The 20,392-nt window shown below is 42.2% G+C and overlaps 1 protein-coding gene across 8 annotated transcripts in view; it reads left to right on the top strand.

Moving 5' to 3' along the window:
• FNDC3B (fibronectin type III domain containing 3B) overlaps nt 1-19,649 on the top strand; it is a 320,028-nt gene extending 300,379 nt beyond the window's left edge. For all 8 annotated transcript variants that reach the window (XM_037046517.1, XM_037046521.1, XM_037046516.1 and 5 more), the window contains 3 exons: nt 3,911-4,077; nt 6,673-6,800; nt 16,122-19,649. In XM_037046517.1, coding sequence (XP_036902412.1) covers nt 3,911-4,077; nt 6,673-6,800; nt 16,122-16,433 — 607 coding nt within the window. In that variant the 3' untranslated portion in view covers nt 16,434-19,649. The remainder of the gene's footprint in view (nt 1-3,910; nt 4,078-6,672; nt 6,801-16,121) is intronic.
• The last annotated feature ends 743 nt before the right edge of the window (nt 19,650-20,392 follow it).

Here is a 20,392-nt window from a genome sequence, read left to right as displayed (position 1 = left end):
CAACCAGACTTGTGTCACCCTCTGGCTATGACTGATGTGCCAAGACCTGGGCCCACAAACATGTGTGGGGCCCAAGCACTGACCCTGGGCACTCTCAGTGTAAGGGAACAGGCGATGGGTCAGGAAAGCTGGAGAGCTACCGTCCTCTTCATGGCACAGCTCTGCCCTGAGCTCCGTGTCCTCGGTTGCATTTGGAATGTGGAGTCTTCCATCATTGTGTCTTAGGAAGAGTAGCACATTTAATTTTATCACCAGTGCCCTCTTGCTTACTTATTAATGAATTTCAAAATGAAGTTGGTGTTTTAAAAAAACAAAAGGACATAGGAGACAAAAAATTAAGTTGGTAAAACAGATATTTGATGACTGTTGTTAATCTCTCCCCGAGTGGTTGCAGCTACAGGGTATGTTAACCTATGAGCTTCCTAAAGAGGCCACCATGCTGCATAGATCGCTGGCTCTGAAGAAAGACGATTCTTTCTTCTCCTGCCTCTTAGAATGATGGAAAATAATTACAGAATTGGGATGAAAATAGATTGCATTCTTTCTGTGTTGTCTTGCTTGCTTCTTTATTTTTTTTCTGGTGGGCCTTCGTTGTTTGAAATGAAAGTTACTGTCAGCGTGTACAGAAAGAAATTGAGGATCAGCAACATTTACCTGCTCTGTGTGGGTACTTTCCCCGGCTGGCATATTGAATCCCACCCGTGTGCTGAGGAAGCGGCTCTGCTAGTGCTTCACTGGCCGGTCCTTGTGCGGTCCATGTGCGAGAGGGCGCGCAGCCTTAAACCTGCCCATGGGTGGGGCCTCCCAGCTGATGCCTGGTCTGCAGGGCAGCCTCGCTCACCATGAGGCTGACTTTCCACCAGGAGAAGAGGCAGTGATGTAGATGGTCTCAGAAGGGAGAGCAGAGCTTCTTTGATAAAGTCCTGCTTTCTCTGCATTGTAAAATGATTATAGCCAACACAATTGAGTGACTACTACGTGTCAGGGCTGTCCTAAATACTCTTCTTTCATTAACTCATTTAAACCTCACAGGAAATTTATGAGGCTGGTGCTATCATTGTTGCTCAGAGGAGAAAAAGGGAGGCACGAAGAGGCAGAGGTTGCCGGTGACTCAGCCTGCAGAGCTGGTGCTGGTCGCAGAGCCCACGTTTGCGAAGAGCATATCGGTTCCTCGGATGGGTACAGAGAAACATGCAACCGGTGTTACCCCTCAAAGTTCTTCACAATTAAACCCCTTAAAATTGGACTGAAGGGCCAAACTGGCCATTATCATTTGAAGATATTTTCAGGAACCTAAAATTAGAGATGAGATTTTCTGAAGGATTCTATTTCCCAATTGTTAAGCTGACTTATATGTAGAGTTTAACTAGAATTTATTTACTTGTGCATCTTATACATTTCTTTGTTAAAACAGCAAAATAATATGAAATTAGAAATAACTATGATAAATTATTTCCCTATTATAAAAAGTGTTGATACCATGTGTTTCTCATCCCTTTCACCCCGCAGTCCAATTCTTGAAGTTTTCTTTCTGCTCTTAGCTATTTATTTCCATAAGAAGAGGGTAAAGGAAACTTGTAGAGTGAGAAAAATATGAACTCTTAACCTGCAGACTTGCTGGCTCCGAAATGGCTCCCTATGAGATGAGATGAGATGACTCAGGAGAAGGTCCTGGAAGGCAGCAGGGTCAACTCTCTTGTTCCATTGCCCAGGCCCGTGGGGACATGGTACATCTGTTTCTCTAGGTGGCCCTTTAGTGTGGGGTTCACACCGGTGATGCTTATCTATCTTGGAATGTTAATCCAACACTCTTAGGATTCCTGAAGTCTCCCGGCCCCCTGCCATGGCTGCCACCCGCCCCCTTGCCCCTTGCACTCAGGCGACAGCCTATGTCGTGCCCATCATCACCTCCCTGCACTTGGGCTTCGTACCTGGGTAATTACATGACATGGAATTAGCCACCATCTGTGTTAGTTGCTTCCATACACATTTTGAGGACAACAAAAAGAAAACTCGCCTGTCCTCCCACCCCTTCGAATTTCTTTCATGCCTTTTCTGGGTGGTGGGAGGTCAGACAAAGCAGGGATGGCTTTCACTGCAGTGGCAGGCAGGTCATGATGTATCATTGCTGAGACAGACAGTGGGCTGAGTGAAAGGTCCGGTCCGAGACGGGCTTGTCCTACTGCCTACAGAGATGTATTGGACTTACTTTCTAAAGCAAACACACTCCTTAGAGCAGGGCACGATAGGAAGCCAGTGCTGTTGATGGCAGTGCTCTCCAAACTCCTTTAAAACCAGGCTTTATTGTAAATTTGTAATGAAGATAGAACGCTTTTACTTCTTGAACCATGACTTCCATTTTGTGGTATAATTAAGGGCCATTACTCAGGTTAGAGATTTGGGCCAGGTGAGGCTGACTTAATAAATAGCTGTTTGCCTCTAGCATTAGCAAGGGTGTCTTCATTAAGGTGGTGATGTGTCAAGAGCCCTGGATAGGTTGCCATGGTATTTGTGGGTTTCAGCCTGGACTCTGGCTGTCTCTGAAATTACAATGTGCAGCCACCAGCAAAAGGTGCTGCCTCACAGAGCAAAGCAGAAGGAACATTTAACTGGCGAAGTGATGCAACTGCAAAGGCTGATGAAGGCGTGGATATTTTGAAAGAAGTATTGACTCTGAAGGGTTTTACTAAAAAGAAGTTGTTTAATCTCTACCCACCCATCGGTGTACCCAGAGGGACTGTTCCCTACCTTGTGGGAAAGCTGCTGCTCTTCTTCAGGAAGCCCTGCCTGCCCACAGGACCAACCCACCCACAGGGGTTAGGTCTCACTCAGCTTTGTGTGTCCCGGAGTCTTCCACACAGCAGATGTTCGAATGTTTGAGAAATGAATGCATGAGTTTTGCTTAGCCCTTGGGCTAAATCGACAAAAATTTTGAGTTATGATCCTATCACCGACCAACTTCCAGCAGTATCTGAACACAACCGATTGTCCTCAGATGCTGTGCCAAAGTGCTGGAAACTGGGAGGACCCCCTGGACCAACGGGATTCAGATCTCGTATTAACTAAAGAGCCTGGATAACTTATGGGAAGTTAGGTTATTTCCAAAATGTTACAGTTAGCTATAACAAGACAAATGATGACTGTATGTTGTAGTTACAAGTAATGCAGTTTCATTGTGAAAAGAGTAATTTTTCAAGACCTTTATTTTTTTTCACCTTATGCCTTCTATGCTTACGTCTCATGGAAATAGTAATTAGCAGAGAAGTACAAGTATTTTGTCTGGTTCAGACAGGGGAAGGATCCAGAAGCTGCCAGTCAAAACTGGCTAGCCTGCCCATGCTATTTTCTTGCTAGTTTTATTAACTGTGATGGATGATTGTAAACAAAGTATTTTTTTTTCTTTTTTTCCCCTAAGACTTATAATCCTAAATGTTTTCTTACTAGTTTGGGAAATGGGCTTTGAAAGATTTTGGAAAGATAACAGTTAAAATTTAAGTATTTTCTAGCTAAACTTAAGTTATTTGGAAAATTCAGGAAAAGAGGACATTGTATTTCTCTGGTACCCAATAACAATAACATCGTTGCCTATTACATAGTAGAAGGTAGATTAGGTTAACAGTATCTGGTTATGGAATATTTGAAATTTTACTGAAAACTAAAAGCATAAACAAGTGATGTTTTTATAATCTATAGCATAACAAAAAGGATCTCATTCTAGGTCTAATATGTATTTAAATCTGTTTTTCTTATTTGTGAAGATAAATTAGACCCTAAAATATAACACAGCAACTGGTTGATTATTATAATTCAGACTGTTGAGAGCATTTACCAAGTTGGCCTAATCTGCTCCACTAGTTTCTTATCAGTAATAAAAGTTCCTGTGGCTAATGGATTTGGCCCCTTGTTCTAGGTTTATTTCAATCTACAGAGGACCCAGCCACACCTACAAGGTCCAAAGACTGACAGAATTCACATGCTACTCCTTCCGAATTCAGGCAGCGAGCGAGGCTGGGGAAGGGCCCCTATCGGAAACCTACACCTTCAGCACAACCAAGAGTGTCCCCCCAACCATCAAAGGTTTGTGGACATTGTATCTCCTTCTGTTTGTGGCCATGCTACTCTGAGAGAGTACAGTTCTGATTTTAGGTATATTCTTCTAATATTTCTCAGCAAGATATAACCAAAAGAACTTCCGAAGAGAAAAGATAGGGAAATGAGTTTGGGGGCAAATGAGATGCCTTAAAGGAGATTGGCCTACCTATAGGCTTGCTCGGGGATGTGTGAGTGATTATTACAGATAATTTAATAGTCACACCCCCACAGGAGGGGATGGACAAAGGAAAGAAACAGACCTGAGTGACAGACTTTGGCTAGACATAAGAGCGAGTTCCTGATGTAACACTTAGGACAATTTACTGTTGGGGATTTGAGAGCCTTCCTTCCCAAAGACATTGAGGAGAAGCGGAGGCTGGCATTCATCTCGGAATGACCTTGGGGCCTAGAGATTAGAGGCTGATGTAAGCAGCTTCGGCAACCCTTTCCCTGGCCCATAGCTCCCGCTGGGGAGAGACGCCTTTGGCAAGCAGCAGCCACCATCTGTTCCCAGATATATGAGTATTGGTCTTGAGGTTTTTGAGTGACTAGTTTGCTCTCTGCCCCCTCCATGGGGGTCGGAGAGCAAGCAAAAGCCACTCCACCCAGGTACTCCCTCCACTGGATCTGCTGAGCCCTCATCTCCCAGTTTCAACTGCAGTGTTAAGCCTTCTGCTGGCTGCCAAGCAGGGCAGACAGCCTCAGGGCAACGCTGGCTTGGCCTTTCCCGCCCTGCCTTGGGTGTAGGTCCAGCCCCTCCATGGACTTCTAAACCCTACTCTTTCCAATGGCATGATTCTTGTGAAGGTCCTACTGCCCGTCTTTGAGGGTATGGGCAGCATTGGTGGCTTTATCCCGCTTCAGTCCAGAATGACCTTGAGGGTGATGGACAGTCAAGCTGCCCACCTGAACCAGGTTTTATGTGGTTAAAGTGGGGTTTGCTATATTGTTTAGGTGGCTGGGGGGCCAGCAAAGCTGTTTGATTCACTGTATCCATGAGCAAGAGCTACATCAGCCACCACCACAGCTCAGAGTTCATTACAGGGGTGAGGGTCCTCCGAGATGTGGGTCTGGGCCTGGCTTGGATTTGTGCAGGTTTCCCATAGTCCCTTGCAGGGTACTTTATGGTACATACCTCCCCCTGCTTCCTGCCCCGCAGTAGTCCAGAAGCTCTTTGGCAGTTGCTTCCTCATGTAACTAAGAAATTCGTGTAAATGGATGGACACAGGCAAGGTCTGGCTGGGTTACCTGGGCAGTAAATGCCCCGGCCCTTTAGTACAGCTTTGCCTTTCAACCGTAACGGAAGAGATTCCCAAACACACTGTGGCTAATAGAGGTTATTAGGGCAAAGGTTTGCCTGCTTACCACTAGCAAGCTTTGCCTCCCAAAGTGATTATTGGTGGAGATTAGTTTTGTGGAAAACAGAACACTGAATTGATGGCACCCGCTTTTCCTGGCCCGTTTAATTTAGGACAATGTCCTCACCCTGCTGCCTGACCAGGGCTCTCCCTGTCCCTCTCAGACTCGGGAATGTGGTGCCTTAGCTGGAGACCGTTCAGTCTGATAAGGCTTTCTATTTGGTTTTTCTATCAATTGCTTAGAGTTTTGACCCACTAATTCCAACTTTTTTTAAAAGAAAACCTTTATTTTTCTGAAAAATGTTTGTATAGAATTACAAGTAGAAACAATTGTGTCTAAAGAATTAATTTTATGTAATTAGAAATGAAAGAATAAGGCAGTTCAGAGAGAGTAGAAAAATGGGTATTGAATTAAGCTGTAGACACAGGGGTGTCCAACACCAGGCTGCATGCAGTGCAGGGTGGCTGTTCTGTATGTGACCCAACACGGAATCGTGAGTTTACTTTAAACCTTTTTCTTTGCTCAGCAGTTTTCATTAGTGTTCTTATATTTAATGTGTGGCCTAAGACAACTCTTCTTTCAATGCGGCCCAGAGACACCAAAAGGTTGGACACCACTGTTAGAGCTATAGCATAAACTATGAGAAAATATTTAACTTTAAACCTCAATGAGGAGTCCAGTAGGTGAAAAATAAACTAAGAAAATATAAAAATAGGATTAGCCCTCCCTCAGACCTCCCACAGATGGGACTTTCTCTCCCCTGGAGCTACCTCGCATTTCATTTATACTCCTCCTGTTAATCGCCTTCCGTCCTGCATCTTTGTGTACTTGTTCCACACCTTACTGTCCCCTCCCCTCCCGTAGATCTTAATTTCCCGGAGAGCAGGGTTTGCCCTACCCGTCTTTGCCATCCCCAACCTACCTAGCTCAGGACCTAGTCCTTGAAGGTGCTCCACAGCCATCAGAAAAATAGCAAATTCAGTCCAGGCCCAGCAGTTATCGGTGGGATCCTGAGCAAAGGCTGTTTCGCCAACGGCCTACGAATCACGGAGACTAGTCGCCAAGTGGCTTCCCCGAGGAAGGGGCACCCACTGGTCTGACAGGATGCTGGGTGTATGAACCCCTTGGGGCAGGCACCACACACTCGCTCTCCTGCTGTCTTGAATGGCGCTAATGGGGTGCTTTTCGTTTTGATCTTAAATATGTGAATTTGTATTTCAGCACCTCGAGTAACACAATTAGAAGGAAATTCATGTGAAATTTTATGGGAGACGGTACCACCCATGAAAGGCGACCCCATCCACTACGTTCTGCAGGTGTTGGTTGGAAGAGAATCCGAGTACAAACAGGTGAGGACCAGTGTGCGTGGCGTATGTGCGGCTCTCGGGGTCAGGCAGGCCCCTCACCTTTCCCTGTTGCCTCGGATGGCTCAGTGACCAGTGGGCTGCTTTTTTCTTAAAATCAGTCATAGAAACTGCCTACATCACCCAGTACCTAGTTCTTTAGAGTTTACAAGCCCTAGTTTACATTTTATTTTGCATATGGTGGTATTCACCTGAAACGTTCAGTTCTCAGGCATCATCTAGTAAAGAGTTTTAAGTTCTATGTTTATATATGATGTTGGCAGTAATGTTTGCAAATATCCAAGTCTGTCTGTGATTGAAAACTGAAGTTCCAATGGTTTTCCTGCACAGGGGAGGTACTCTCTACCTTACGGAAGCCTATTTCCTGTCTGCCTCTTTAGTGGAAGTTAGAGTGGAAGAATAAGGAATGTGACTATCGATTCTTGTGGTCTGCAGTTCAGAAGCTCTAGGTCACTGCTTGCCACCCTCCCATGTGCATGGGAGTCTGTTAAAATGCAAACTCAGATTCTATAGGGCTGGGGTGAGGGTTCAAGCTCCCAGGTGATGCTGGTACATGGACCATACTTTGAGTAGCAAGCTGTACAGATCACATAATAAACATGTGCAAGAGGAAATATAATTGGGATCCAGCCAGATACTTAATTTGGTTGCATGATTTTCATACCCCTTTTTGATCCTTAATTCTTGCAAATCCACACATTATAAGACCTTGGTAATTAAAGATGCAGACACTCTATAGGTTTCTGTAATGTTCCCAGGGTTTTAATAACTATTTATGTGAAATCAGGATATCATACCATCACTCCATTAGGAAAGCTGAGGCCCATTCCTCATCAGCACTTTTAAGAGAGCCAGACATTTATATGAAACTCAAAAAATTGAAGATAAATTGCCACCTGTCTTCTAAAATTAGCATAATTTGTGAAGACTTCTTTATTCAGCTCTTCAGGCTCTAGATAACACAAGACAAGTTGAAAATTATTTGAGTCAGAGTTTTTAGTAAGTTGATGGTTGATGGTCCTTGTATAATAATAATACTTGGAAATAAAAATGTATTAAAATGAGTCAAAGAACTTTTGGTACATTTTACTGAGCTTTCTTAATATGAAGTGTCAGAGAAAAGAATGAATTGCTTTCAGCACATTTGCAAAAACTGCATTTTAACTATGACACGCACCAATATCAATTAACATCAGTGGATGATGTTACCAAAGTTCCCATCACTGCTCCTAAACAAGAGCCAAAACACTACTGTTTCCTTGCACTCACCAATCTCATGCTGTGCAGTGTACCCCGTTTCAGAGGAAGTGACTTTATGTGTGGAATTGTTTCAGTTTACCAGGAAGATACGACTCATGTCAGGGTCTCACCTCAGACGGAGGGCAGAGGATCTCCCCACCGATGTAGTCGTCTGAGACACTGGGGTAGCACTGCCCCGTTCCACAGCAATGTAAAAATGGTCACAAGATGAAGTCACAGGATTTCACAGCATGTTACTTGACACTTAAAAATCTCACTCTCCAACAGTACAGTCATTGCATATTCATCATTGTACTTGTAAAACCCTTTTATTCCATGTCCCATGCTTTTCCGCATGTTCTTGGAAAGAGATGTTCTTTAAAGCACAGTGATTACTGTTTTATATTTTAAAGGCAGCATTATTTGATTGTTATCTATAAATGTCAGGCATTGCCAAAATATAGGTCAGTTCACTCGGTAATCTAGATTTTGTTGACAGATTGGCTGTTTTGAATCTGGTATTTGTTTAATGTTACATATTTAGATCCATGAACATATAAATATTAATATAATATGCAATCCCACATATGCCTGGGAATGTATTTCTTATTGTAAACAATTACAAATGAGTTTCTTGTTAAAAATAGGTGAAAACACAGTCCTAGTGGGCAGGCTCGGTAGGTAGGGGTTAGCATTCTTCACATAACTGTGTCTTCCCTACATTTACCAAGAAATGATTAAGGTCAATAGTGGTGCATGAAAAGCCACAGTTGAGTCAGGGACAAATTGTCCTGAGGTTTTTGCTTTTCCGCAATCAATAAGCATTAAGTGAAACATGTTGTTTTTGAGTACTTCATTCACTTGTTTTGGACACGAGATAGGGAATGAAAGCTCTTTATATAGTGTGTGCAGAGCAATGCTTAAAATAATTATAGTCCAGAGATAACAGGCTGAATTCATAGAAAAGCGCAGAGAATCATTGCGGAGCAAAGCCCGCTGCGGAGGCGCCCGCTGCCGAGAGCACTGTGTGTGCCTCGGTCACAGCCCTGGTCCTGCAGGACCACTAATGTGTGGGCTGTTTTTCTCAGTTTTCTCAGTTTTCGGGCCAGCACATAGCTAGGCACTTGGTAAATGTTTCCTGTCAGCACAAAGGAGGCAGTTTCAAAGGAACAGCGTTGTTTATACAGCAGTTGAAAGTATAAGCCCCAACATGGGGTGGATATTTGTAACTTAGGGAAAAAATCACCTGTGATAGGACATGCTCCTGCACCCCAGGCTTGTCTTCACAGCGGCACAGGGCAAAGGCCAAGGCCTTTTCTGACGTTCTGCTTGAAACAGTGACTTTACATTTGCCTTGGTTGTAGCTCATTAGCTTTCTTTGTTCAGCTGTCGTGATGTGGGGGTGAACAGCTGGTTTTAATTATGAAACAATTGATTAGCTTCTAGTATTAATTCCTCACCTGAAATTTTGCTCCACATTAGGGTACGTGCTTGTCTTGATTTGGCTCGCCTGCCACTTAGTAAACATTCCAACCACGTGTTTTTTTAAAGAAGCTTAAAACTACTTTTCAATCAGTATTAATTGTAAAGCATCCGTGAAAAGAATGAAACTATGCATATGTAGGTATGCGTTTGCATAAGATACAACAGCTTAATACTGTTATATCTGTTAATACTGTTAATAATATTCACATTCCGGTTCAGAAAGCAATAATTTTTATAAAAATTTAAATATAAACATTGAAGATGAGTAAGAGGTATAAATTGTAAGACATTATTACCTACTAAGAGTTGGAATTTGTGACAAATTATTAGTATTCTTGGCACTCACATTTGTTGCATTAAGAAGGCCGTTGAAGTATCTGAAAATTTACAGAGCTCCACATTTAATTTGAAGGCACCTCTCTATCAATGTAGTTTTACTTAGTGTCGTTTTTAGAGTATAGTACTGGGGGCGGACGTGTATTGATTCTTCATGGTATCTCATAAGTTACTGTGAGTAAATATATTTTCTGGGCAGAACTTAGTCTCGGAGCCTACTTATTTTCTAATGGCCTTCAATATAACTCCCTAACCGAAATTAAACCCTGGGGCTATGACTGTCTCATGCACCATTTTTTAGATTTTGTCATGAGTAAAGAAAGCGTCATATGCAAAGCAAAATAAGACTAGATGAAGAGGGAGAGAGTTGAAAGTCATCAATTATTTTATTGATTCTTGGGAGGGGGGTTAGGTTTACACATACCTATAAGTATCAGACAAAGGGTAGGACCCCTCACACCAGAAAAATCCTTGTGTGTGCATTCATTTTAAATTTCATATGAAATAAACTTACATTCAGTTTCCTGGAACCCAGGTACCTTGGGTCTGTGGGGAAACTGTTAGGTGCTTTGCTTGCACTTTGGGGTTGCCAGGCATCTACAAGAACGGCGTGGCTAGTGTTCTCAGTGCTTACACGCCATGGGGGTGAAAGCAGCGTGCTCCCGGGGAGCGGCCCAGTAACCTGCCTGGCCTGTCTCTGACTCGGAAGCACAGTGCCTGCCCAGCCTTGCGCCTTATACAGAGTAGTTTAAGTCGGCATCTGCCTCCCATAGTCATGTGACAATGGAGGAATTACTTCACCTTGCTGAGCTTCCATTGTCCTGTAAAAGTGGGGACACTGGTCCTCTAGCTCAGGGTTCCTGTGAACATCAGATCAGCTCCGTCTTGAGAAGGCACCGTGTGACTGGCAACACGACCCAGTTGTATCTCCCTTCCCAGCTCTTGGAAGAGCAGTGACCTCAGGAAAGAGATGGAGACGCTGGTCCCCGATACAAGCCTCCAGTGATCTGCCCCAGAGGCTCTCTTTCTAAAGGATTTCAGCTACATGGCCTGTTTTTCTGAATTAAGGGTCACAGATTCTTCATTTTGGTTATCTGGGTATCACTTTAAACCCTCCCATTTGGAATAAACATGTCCAAGTTACTTCAAAGTATATCATACATCCAATCAAGAATGGAAATTGTCTTCATTAAAAATAATATTGCTTATGTATATACTGCGATATTATGATTGGTAAAGACCAATCTTCAATATGGTCTTCAATAAAGACCATCTTAAGTGGACAGTAGGCACATCCCACTACCCTGCCATGGAGAGTGGCCCAGCTGGGTGGCAGGCCTGACGACCTTGTGATTTTGTGATCTCACGGCTGTGCTATTTACAGAGAAACAGATCAGTTCACTCAGACCTCAGGAATCAGAACCCTCAGGAAATGGGGTTGTTTTAATTTTCCCTTAGCTTAGAATTAACCCAAAAGGCTTAGTAAGCATTATTAACTCTTTCTTGCTTTCTTTTTTTTTCCCCTTCAGCCTCACATCCAGTTCAGAACTTCTCTCTTGTTGGAGTTCTTTTTTTTAAAATTTTAATTGTTGTTCAAGTACAGTTTTCTGCCTTGTACTCCCAGGCCACCCCCTCAGCCCTCCCCACCTCCCTGGCACTTCCACCTCCCCCTTGTTTTTGTCCCTGTTGACTGTTTCTAAGGTAGAGCAGAAACTATCCACACACCGCAAACGGCTTTATCACTGTTAGCAATTCCATCCTGTGCAGTGAGGGCTGCACCTGCACTGAACCCCGCTGCCGCTGTGGTTTGCATGTGACCTCTGACACTGAGCGCTCCCCTCTTCAAGCAGTGTGGTGTGAGAACGGCTGGCGTTCTAATTTGAGAATTAGAACTGCGCGCGTGCTTCTTTCAGGCCAGTGTGCTGGATGTTGTGGAGATAACAGAACACAGCCCCACATATAATACTAGTTAGCATAAATATGTCTTCTTAAAAGATAATGTTAAGTTGTATTGCCATTGCTTGTGAAGGACGGTGGCTGTTCTAATGAAAACTGTATGAAGGGCTAAAAGAACAGCATTTACAAATTAAAGCCTAATTCTTGATTGGACTTGTCATTAAGGAAGCTTCCTTTCATTAGATACTCGTTTTCCTTCACTAAGGTTTCTGCCTAACGGTACATGAAAAGAGGCCCTTTTTTGCTTTCGAAGCACATTTTCAGAGATTTTCACTCTAAGGGGTTAGAGTTGAGAAGCAACCGAATTACCATGTGAAGTCTCTGTTCCAGATTCCATGAATTGAGTTTCTGGGGAATTAAATATACTTCTGGCCTAACTTTCTTAAAGGGATCCAGTCATGCAAATTATGGAAATCATAGAAATCATGTAAATTGATATGACATAAAAATATGAATCCTCTTTGCAAAATTGCCCAAAGCATCTGTGGGGTTAGCTGGCGAAGTGCTTTTCTTCCGTGAGCTCGTTGTTTGCTGGCAGGTGAGAAGCCACGTGGTGATAGCAGTGCCTCCCTGACCTCTGCTTGGCACAGGCTGGGTGGGGGACCATTTGTGCGTCAGAAAGGCTGTGCTTTCCTTCTGGGCAGCAGAGCCCAGGGCGGTGTGATCTGCCACGTGTTTCATAGACACAGCAGGGAGGTCGTGAGGCTGAGTGAACTGGACCTGGTGTCACGCCAGTCATTAGATGAGGACAGAAGTGGCAGGGGGAGGAGGGCCCCGCTGCCTGCCCACGGGGGCTGCACCAGGCAGAGCTGGGGCAGTTCTGAGGGTGAGGATAGGTGTTTGAGTCACGAGTCAGAGCTTATCTGAGGTCCACCTCTGCCTCTGCTTGTTATGAGACCGTAAGAAATGAACAGCCTCCCTGATCTTCAGTTTCTTCGTCTCTAAGATGGAGGTAATAATCACCTGACAGTGTAATCAGGAGGATTAAATTGGATAAATTCAGTGTATCTCTAGCATCTTCCTTTCAGAAAGCATTTTTCACAGGCGTCTCTCCTCTTATCCACCTTGGCTCTACCTTAGGCACCGTACCCTCCCGTCCCCATGTTACAGATGAGAAAACGTAAGGCTCAAAGCTCTGCTTGCCGGAGTCCAAAAGGTGGGGACCCCAAGAGAATGAACGAAAGACGTGTATCAGGAAACCTTGTAGCTAAGGCGTACATGACCTTAGTCATGCCAACATTAATAACCACCAAAGGGTCACAATGAATTATGTACCTGGGGCATGGCAGATAGAAACCAAAGCTCAAACAGTGGGTGTGCGCGCACCCGCTTCATCAAACCGGCGTCCTGGTCCCGTGGGCTGCCAATCATTCCTTCTGTGAATGGTCCCAGCAATTTCCAAGAAAAGACTTGTCTCAGAAAATATCAGCTTGAACATTTAAATTTAAGAAGTTCAGAAAGTAGAGAACATCCATAATTGAAAGATGCCTTTAAACAAAGTTGTGTCATTATTTTCCTGAGACCACCCACGTGTTGGGAAGTGATTCATGGACTGTCCGTCATAGCGTCGTAGTCTGAACTCCGACCAGCTAGCCATGGTGGGTCTGGGCCATCATCATGACAACACGCTCATCTTAAAATACCCACCTAACTCGTCCTTGGAGCAGTGAACAGGGAGGAGTAGGTGGCCTCTCTGTTTTGGAGGCAGGGGGTGATTCTTCCATTCTTATTTGCTCCAGCCCAGCTCTGTCCATAATTCCAGTGCCAAAGACACTGGCCACGATCTTTAAAGAAGCAGGGCGGCTCACCAAGGTGAACATGCTTAACATCTTACAAAGCGCATGGCAAAAGCAATGATGAATCTGGAGCAGCATGAGAAACAAGCGGTTTTTCCTGGCATTTAGACACTAAACAAAAGTGTAATAAATGAGACACCTAAAGTCTTCTTCAAAGGTTTGAAAATGAGAGAGGAATATATCTTAAGAAGAAGACAGAATATCTTAAGAGGAAGACTAAATATCAGGTGAACATTAAAAGTCTGGTGCCTTTTCAAAGCCGGGAAATTCTTTTGCTCTCCTGTGTTAGTTTGCCCAGCACTAAGTGTGCGGCCGGCACACCGTTGTTCACTGGTGGACTGTCCTGCTCCTTGGTAGAAGTTGACAAGCAGGTTTCAGAAACACTCGTCATTTCTAGCTCCCCACGAACTCCCTATAGCTGGTAAATGTTGTAGACAGTTAAAATTGTTGGAAATATTCTTCTTATCTTCCAGGGTATTTTATTAATGGTCAAATTGACAGCATTACTAAGGTGGTCTATTGAAAATGTTCATAGCTATCATTTTTAATTGTTGTATTTTAAGAACATATTTGGAGTTTTTAACTTTTAAATAGTAATAATAATAACAGTTCACTTTTACTTTGCAGTTACTATGCACCGAACCTGTTGAGCCACTCAGTGCCACTCCCACAGAAAGAGCACTTAGTTTTCCTTTCTTCTTTAATCTACTCACCAGCCGATCTCTTACTGATTTACTCAAACTCCAGCTAGTTTTTCCTATCTCAATTCACTAACGCTGATGTAGACCATAAATTTTCATGTAACTTTGACCTAACCATCGTCTTCCATAAGTTTTTTGAGGACCAGCACCACTTTGATGAAAGGACCTTGCGAGACATCTCCTCCCTCCAAGACTGTCATGGTGTCAGTCACCTCGGGGGCGGGGGGGTCTCCACGTGAGTTGGCAGCTCTCAGGTCCTGTCTTAGTAAGGCTCGTGGGAATCATACAGGGTGGGGCAAGGGTAGGTTTAGAGTGGTTCTTATGGAAAATAATACGGTAATAAATAATAATACACAAACTCTTTTATGTACTCAACTGTAAACCTGTGTTTGCCACCACACCCTGTATTAGAATTAACAAAGGGGAGAAAACATCTCAGATCCCTACTGGAAAAAACAGATCAGTCATACACAGAGAGAACACTTAAGACAGACTGTTTAGTTATTTAAATGAGAATCTGTGATACACTGGACTACATCAAAAATTTATCGAGAAATTATTAGGCAAGCCATGAAACTGGGAGACAGTGTTCACACGTGCATCTGACAAAGCACATGTATCTAGATTATATAAAGAATCTCTGCACATTAATAAGAGCAAATTAAAAGCAGGCAAAAAAACTTGAACTTTCTCTTCACCAAAGAAGATGTATGAATGGCCAATAAGCCCATGAAAAGGTGGGAAACATCGTTCGTCATCAGGGAGATGCAGGGGAGGTACCATTCTCACTTACTAGAGCGGGTAATATACAAGAGACTGACACCAAAAGCAAATGCTGGGCGGGATGTGTGGAGTACCTGGAACTCGCATACTCTGCTGATGGGAGTTCGGGGTGATTCAGTCCCGTTTGAGACTGTTTCTCCTGAAGTTAAATGTAGACTTTCCCTGTGACCCGGCACTTCAACTCCTATGTATTGCCTATGATAAATAAAAACTTAAGTCCTCAAGAATTTGTACAAAAATGTTCATGCAGTTTTTATACAAAAGCTCCAAACTGAAAACAACACAAGTATCCATCAAAAAGAAAATGGATAAATTGAGGTTTGGGCATACAACAGAGCACTCCTCAGTGAAAGTTGTAACTACTGAAATCAGGACCGTGGGTGAATCTTGTAGGCGCAAGAGCGTGTATGCTCTTTGCTTCTGTTTAGATGAACTTCTAGAACAGGTGAAACTAAGACAGAAGTCGAAGTCCAAATAGCGCTTACCTCTTAGGGCCAGAGGCAGGGTGTGTTAATGGCGTTATGTTACTTGGTGTAGCCAGTTGTCCGAAAGTTGTTGGACTGAAACTTGGCATTGCATTGTTTATACAATTCATTGTTTTTTATTGTTTTAATTAAAATCTCTTTATTTGTTCTGTGGATCAAGGTCGTAGAGCCCTTTGTAAGAATGACATCATCTTTTGATTTATAGCCTAAATGATTATTGAAATGTATCTAGGTGTGTGTTTATTACTCATGTCAGATGTCAGCTACAGTTCTAGTCCATGCCTGCCTCCTGCGCCCCTGTCGGAGTCACTGAGTTGTGTATTGTTTGATTCGGAGTGCGTTGGAGTGCCTTGCTTACAGATGGCACACAGACTGGAAGGAATACCTTTCCGTAAAATCCTCGATGTTGCAGAGTTCATTTAAGCCAAGCCAGGTCCAGGAGCCTCCCGATGTTGTGAGCGTATTACTTTAGAGACCGCAGCAGTTGTATAAATTAATTGACCAGAACTTTTCCTTTTCTCAAAGGTGTACAAGGGGGAAGAAGCCACATTCCACATCTCAGGCCTCCAGACCAACACAGACTACAGGTTCCGCGTGTGTGCGTGTCGGCGCTGCGTAGACACCTCTCAGGAGCTGTGTGGGGCTTTCAGCCCCTCCGCGGCCTTTGTGTTACAGCGCAGCGAGGCCCTGCTTCCAGGGGACGCGGGGAGCTTAGACGATCCCAAAATGAAGAGCATGATGCCTACTGATGAACAGTTTGCGGCCCTCATTGTGGCTGGCTTTGCGACTTTGTCCATTTTATTTGCCTTTATATTACAGTACTTCTTAATGAAGTAGACAAACCCAACAAAACTAGAGGTATGAATTTAATTAATGCTACATATTTTAATACACACATTTATTCAGATAACCCCCTTTTTACGCCCTTTGTTCTTTGCATTATATATTTCTCTTGTTTTACAGATTTAGCTAGGAAAAAAATATCAGTGTTTTGGTGCACCTTTTTGAAATGCAAAACTAGGAAGAGATTAAACTGGATTTTTTTTTTAAGAAAAAAAAGGAGAAGGAGAAGAGCAAATCAGATACCAAAAGCTAGCTGTCTTAGCTTTCTTTCATATTTTCAGATCTGCCTCCTGTTTTCACTGATGTCTTTTGCAAGCCTTGGATGTTTTTTCCATGTTACAGTTTAGTAATTTATATTCACTAGTCACTTCTATGTCTTGACCATTGATAGCCGTCAACAAGAATCACGGTGCGTGTCGTTACAGGGCTAGGGTGCCGGTGTTGTTCAGAGTGCGACCACACAGCAGCCTGCAGGGGGCGCGTTTGCTCAGAGGAGGCTGCCCTCAACAACTGTGTTGTCACTCAGTTATCTAATTGTGTTTAGCTCACTAAGATCAAAAAGTGTACTTTAATCTAAAATGTTTTAATAATCTGTATCTCTTATGATTTTAACACTATGAGCTGCCTGTCTAAGAAATCAAATAACCAAAATGCACCTATAAATTATGGAGCATTGTAGATTTTACCACGTCGATTATAGCAGTAACTTTAAAAGGGCATTGTGCAATAGTTAGTTGTTTCCTTGTTCAGCTGTTTTAAAAGCTGCTTTAACTTGTTTGTTTGTCTTTGTATATAACTACTTCTAATCTAATCACTAGAGTTATTATATTCTGTTACATTTGACCAGAGTTATATGACAAGAACTGGTGACAGTTTAGTGCCTCTGCCCATCGTTCATGATTTACACTAATTGTGAGAAACCTTCTTATATGTCAGCTCATTCTTTTTGAAAGATTTGCCTTTAGGCTGTTCTTTGAGGTATCAAATGAAGTGATTGAATTTCCATACCTTAATTCAGTGCACATAATACTAAGCTAACAGCAGATGAAAACTGGTAAAACCCAAGAGAGAGTCATCCAGATTTGTAGTTACTGTTTCGGTGGGGTTGACCTGGCTGTGTATGGAGAGGGAATGGTATTTGGTTGTAAGCACAGGGTGTTTGGGGGTCAAGGAGCCTCAGTTCTTTACCTGGATCTGTCACGAACTTGCTGCGTGACCTGAACACGTCACTTTACCTCTCTGTGCCTCAGTTTTCCCATGCATTAAAAATAAAATAAAATAAAATAAAATGGGGATTCTAATGTTTGTACGTGCTTTGAGATCCTTGATTAACAGGTGCTATTGGAGTGCAAAGTGTTACTCTTGCATGTTTATTTTGAGTCATGAGATAATCAATTTTAACCCAAAGTCATTGGATTATTTATATGAAGTCCATAATGTTCAAGTACCTCAGGGACATTTAAGAGTTGGAGGTGCAAATATATTCCAAAAGGGTGCAACAGACACAGTGTATCCCCTGCCTTCTGTTTTTGTATATTTTTGCTACTTGGTTTTTCTTCCTCATCGCTCTTTTGTGCTTGGTCTGTGTTGTCTTAAGATGCAGTATCCTGTACCAGCTTATAATATTCCCATACCAAAGTCATGGGGAAGCCAACATATTTTGTTTTTGGTTTATTTATACTATATTCTGCATACAGTACTTTAAATGCCAATTACAGTGCAATCTTATTTATTGTAAAATTTTTTAAGTGTACTTATGTACTAATTTTCCCCGGTAGCATGTTATTTTTGTGTGTTTTATACTTTTGTAATTTTAGGTCAGTCTTGTTCCTTGGCAACATCTGTAGTATTATCAACCTTCTGACATTTTCTTGTATTTTTAAAGATAAGAGCATCTAGTGCATTAAATGCCAAAAAAAATTCATTATCAGTGATTGAAACGTTTACATGTACCCAAAAAACCATAATCATCTCTTAAAGAAAGTGCTAAGATTAATGAACTATTCTGTGTGCCTCTATTGATGTAGTAAGTACTAGAGAGTTCTGTATTTTGTTATTGACTATAATAATTAGTTTAATTAGCCTTGCAAACTGATATCAAGGTAAATATATTTTTGCCAAAGTCTGGCCTTCCAAAACATATCCCTCTATTTAATTGTGTATTATAACCCACTATAACATTGCATCTGCATTTTGAGACAATTTCAAGCAGGTGTTTTGGGGAGAAGGCGTTTTTCAAGCAATGAAGATTCGAATGAGAACAAGAACCTCACTTGCAGAGAGAGAGAAAAAAATGTCCCTTTTTGGAAACACTTTAGAACTGCTGCTACAGAGGACAACTGCTCTGACTCCATTGCGATTTTTTTAAATGAAATAATACTTTAGGCCAAAATTGATATGAATATCAGATCTTTCTGAGATTTTCATCCTACCAGATTTAACCACCAGAAAGCAGAAGTGTGCAAAACACTAGCTGACAGCACTTTATTTTATTGCTCTCCTTTATTTGGTATTCATCATAATCCCTCAGACAGAAAGTTATTACTCTATATGGCACTGTTTTCTATCACAAATATGTATATGTGATATTGATATATAACTATATATATATTGCCATTATGCGTGAACAATAAAATAAAGTGTTATATTAACCTATCTCGCTGCCCTTTTGCAGTATGTAGGAATGAGTGTGTGGCTTTCTGATGCCCTGTATGTCAAACTCATCCCTGGCACACGAAATTCCAAGTCATGTGAAGCAAACTGCCCTTTGTCCTCAAAGAAATTGTTTAAAAAGAAAACTTTTTTAAAAGATTTTTTTCATATTACCTGCCTTGTTCTTATCAACTTGAAATGTTGGCATTTTCTAACTGTGTTTTGTTGGCTACGGTAATTCAGTATTCCTGTCAAAATTGAAAAGTGCCCTAATTGAATGTGTTTGAATGTTATCCTTGCACAATTCTTTAAATTTAAAGACAAAATGTTTTACCTCACTGTTGGACATACATTCCAATCTTTTCAACTTTAGGAGAAAAAAAATAATCATGTTTTCCTGTATTGTAAATTTTAGACTATTTCATATACATTGTATTGAAACTGCCACATCAATTTTAATGTATAGATTTTGCAAATACTATGCTATATGTAATAACCTAACTGTATCTGTAGTGTATATGTAATATATTTATGCCCAATAAATGTTTTAATTCTTTCGGACGTAAGTAGGGTTCTTCTGCCGTGAGAAGGACTGCTTTTGTTGTTGTTGTTGTTACTTTTTGAGAACTTAAGCCACATCCCAGAAATTGCAAATTCAAATGCTTTTCGAGGCCAAGCAGGGGTCAACTCCACACAGGAGTTGCTTGTGCCACCCGAAGGGGCAGCGACCACCCAGCCACCCAGCTCCTGCTGCTTGGGGTCCTACAATCATGCTTTCTAAAGAAGCAAGAAATCTAAATTTTTCTATATGGACCAACAGAGTGTGATTGTAGACCATACAGGGCCACGGGCTGCCAGCTTTTTGTTTGGTTGGTTGGTTTTTGTTTTGTCCGTCTGTGTGTGTAATCGGCCACCTCTTTGCCTAACATTTTATCTGTATGTCAGAACTCGGGAGCCCAGGCCTGGTCCCCAGCCCCAGCCGCTCCCTCTCCTTAACCAGCTCACACAACTTTGACCTCCACGCTCCCTGTTCAGGTCTCATTCAACAACAACAACAGCGATAAAGTATAGTACTTTTACTGGGGCCGTGGTTTCATTGTTAGACTTAGAGTTGGTTTTCTAGGAATCCTTTTTTTTTTTTAATTTCTAGGGGGGAAATATATGGAGAAACTAATTGTGTATAACTCAGAGCTCACTTTCATATGTAAAGAACGACAGACACTCTTATGTACCAGAATGACAAATTGAAGACAACAGATTTGACACGCTCTTGACACCCCACTGAAAATACAGCAAAGAAT

The sequence above is a fragment of the Sturnira hondurensis genome, unplaced genomic scaffold, assembly GCF_014824575.4.
Source record: "Sturnira hondurensis isolate 20B ecotype Veracruz unplaced genomic scaffold, ASM1482457v3 Scaffold0005279, whole genome shotgun sequence".
NCBI classification, from domain to species: domain Eukaryota; kingdom Metazoa; phylum Chordata; class Mammalia; order Chiroptera; family Phyllostomidae; genus Sturnira; species Sturnira hondurensis.
This window is presented reverse-complemented; position numbering and strand designations above follow the sequence as displayed.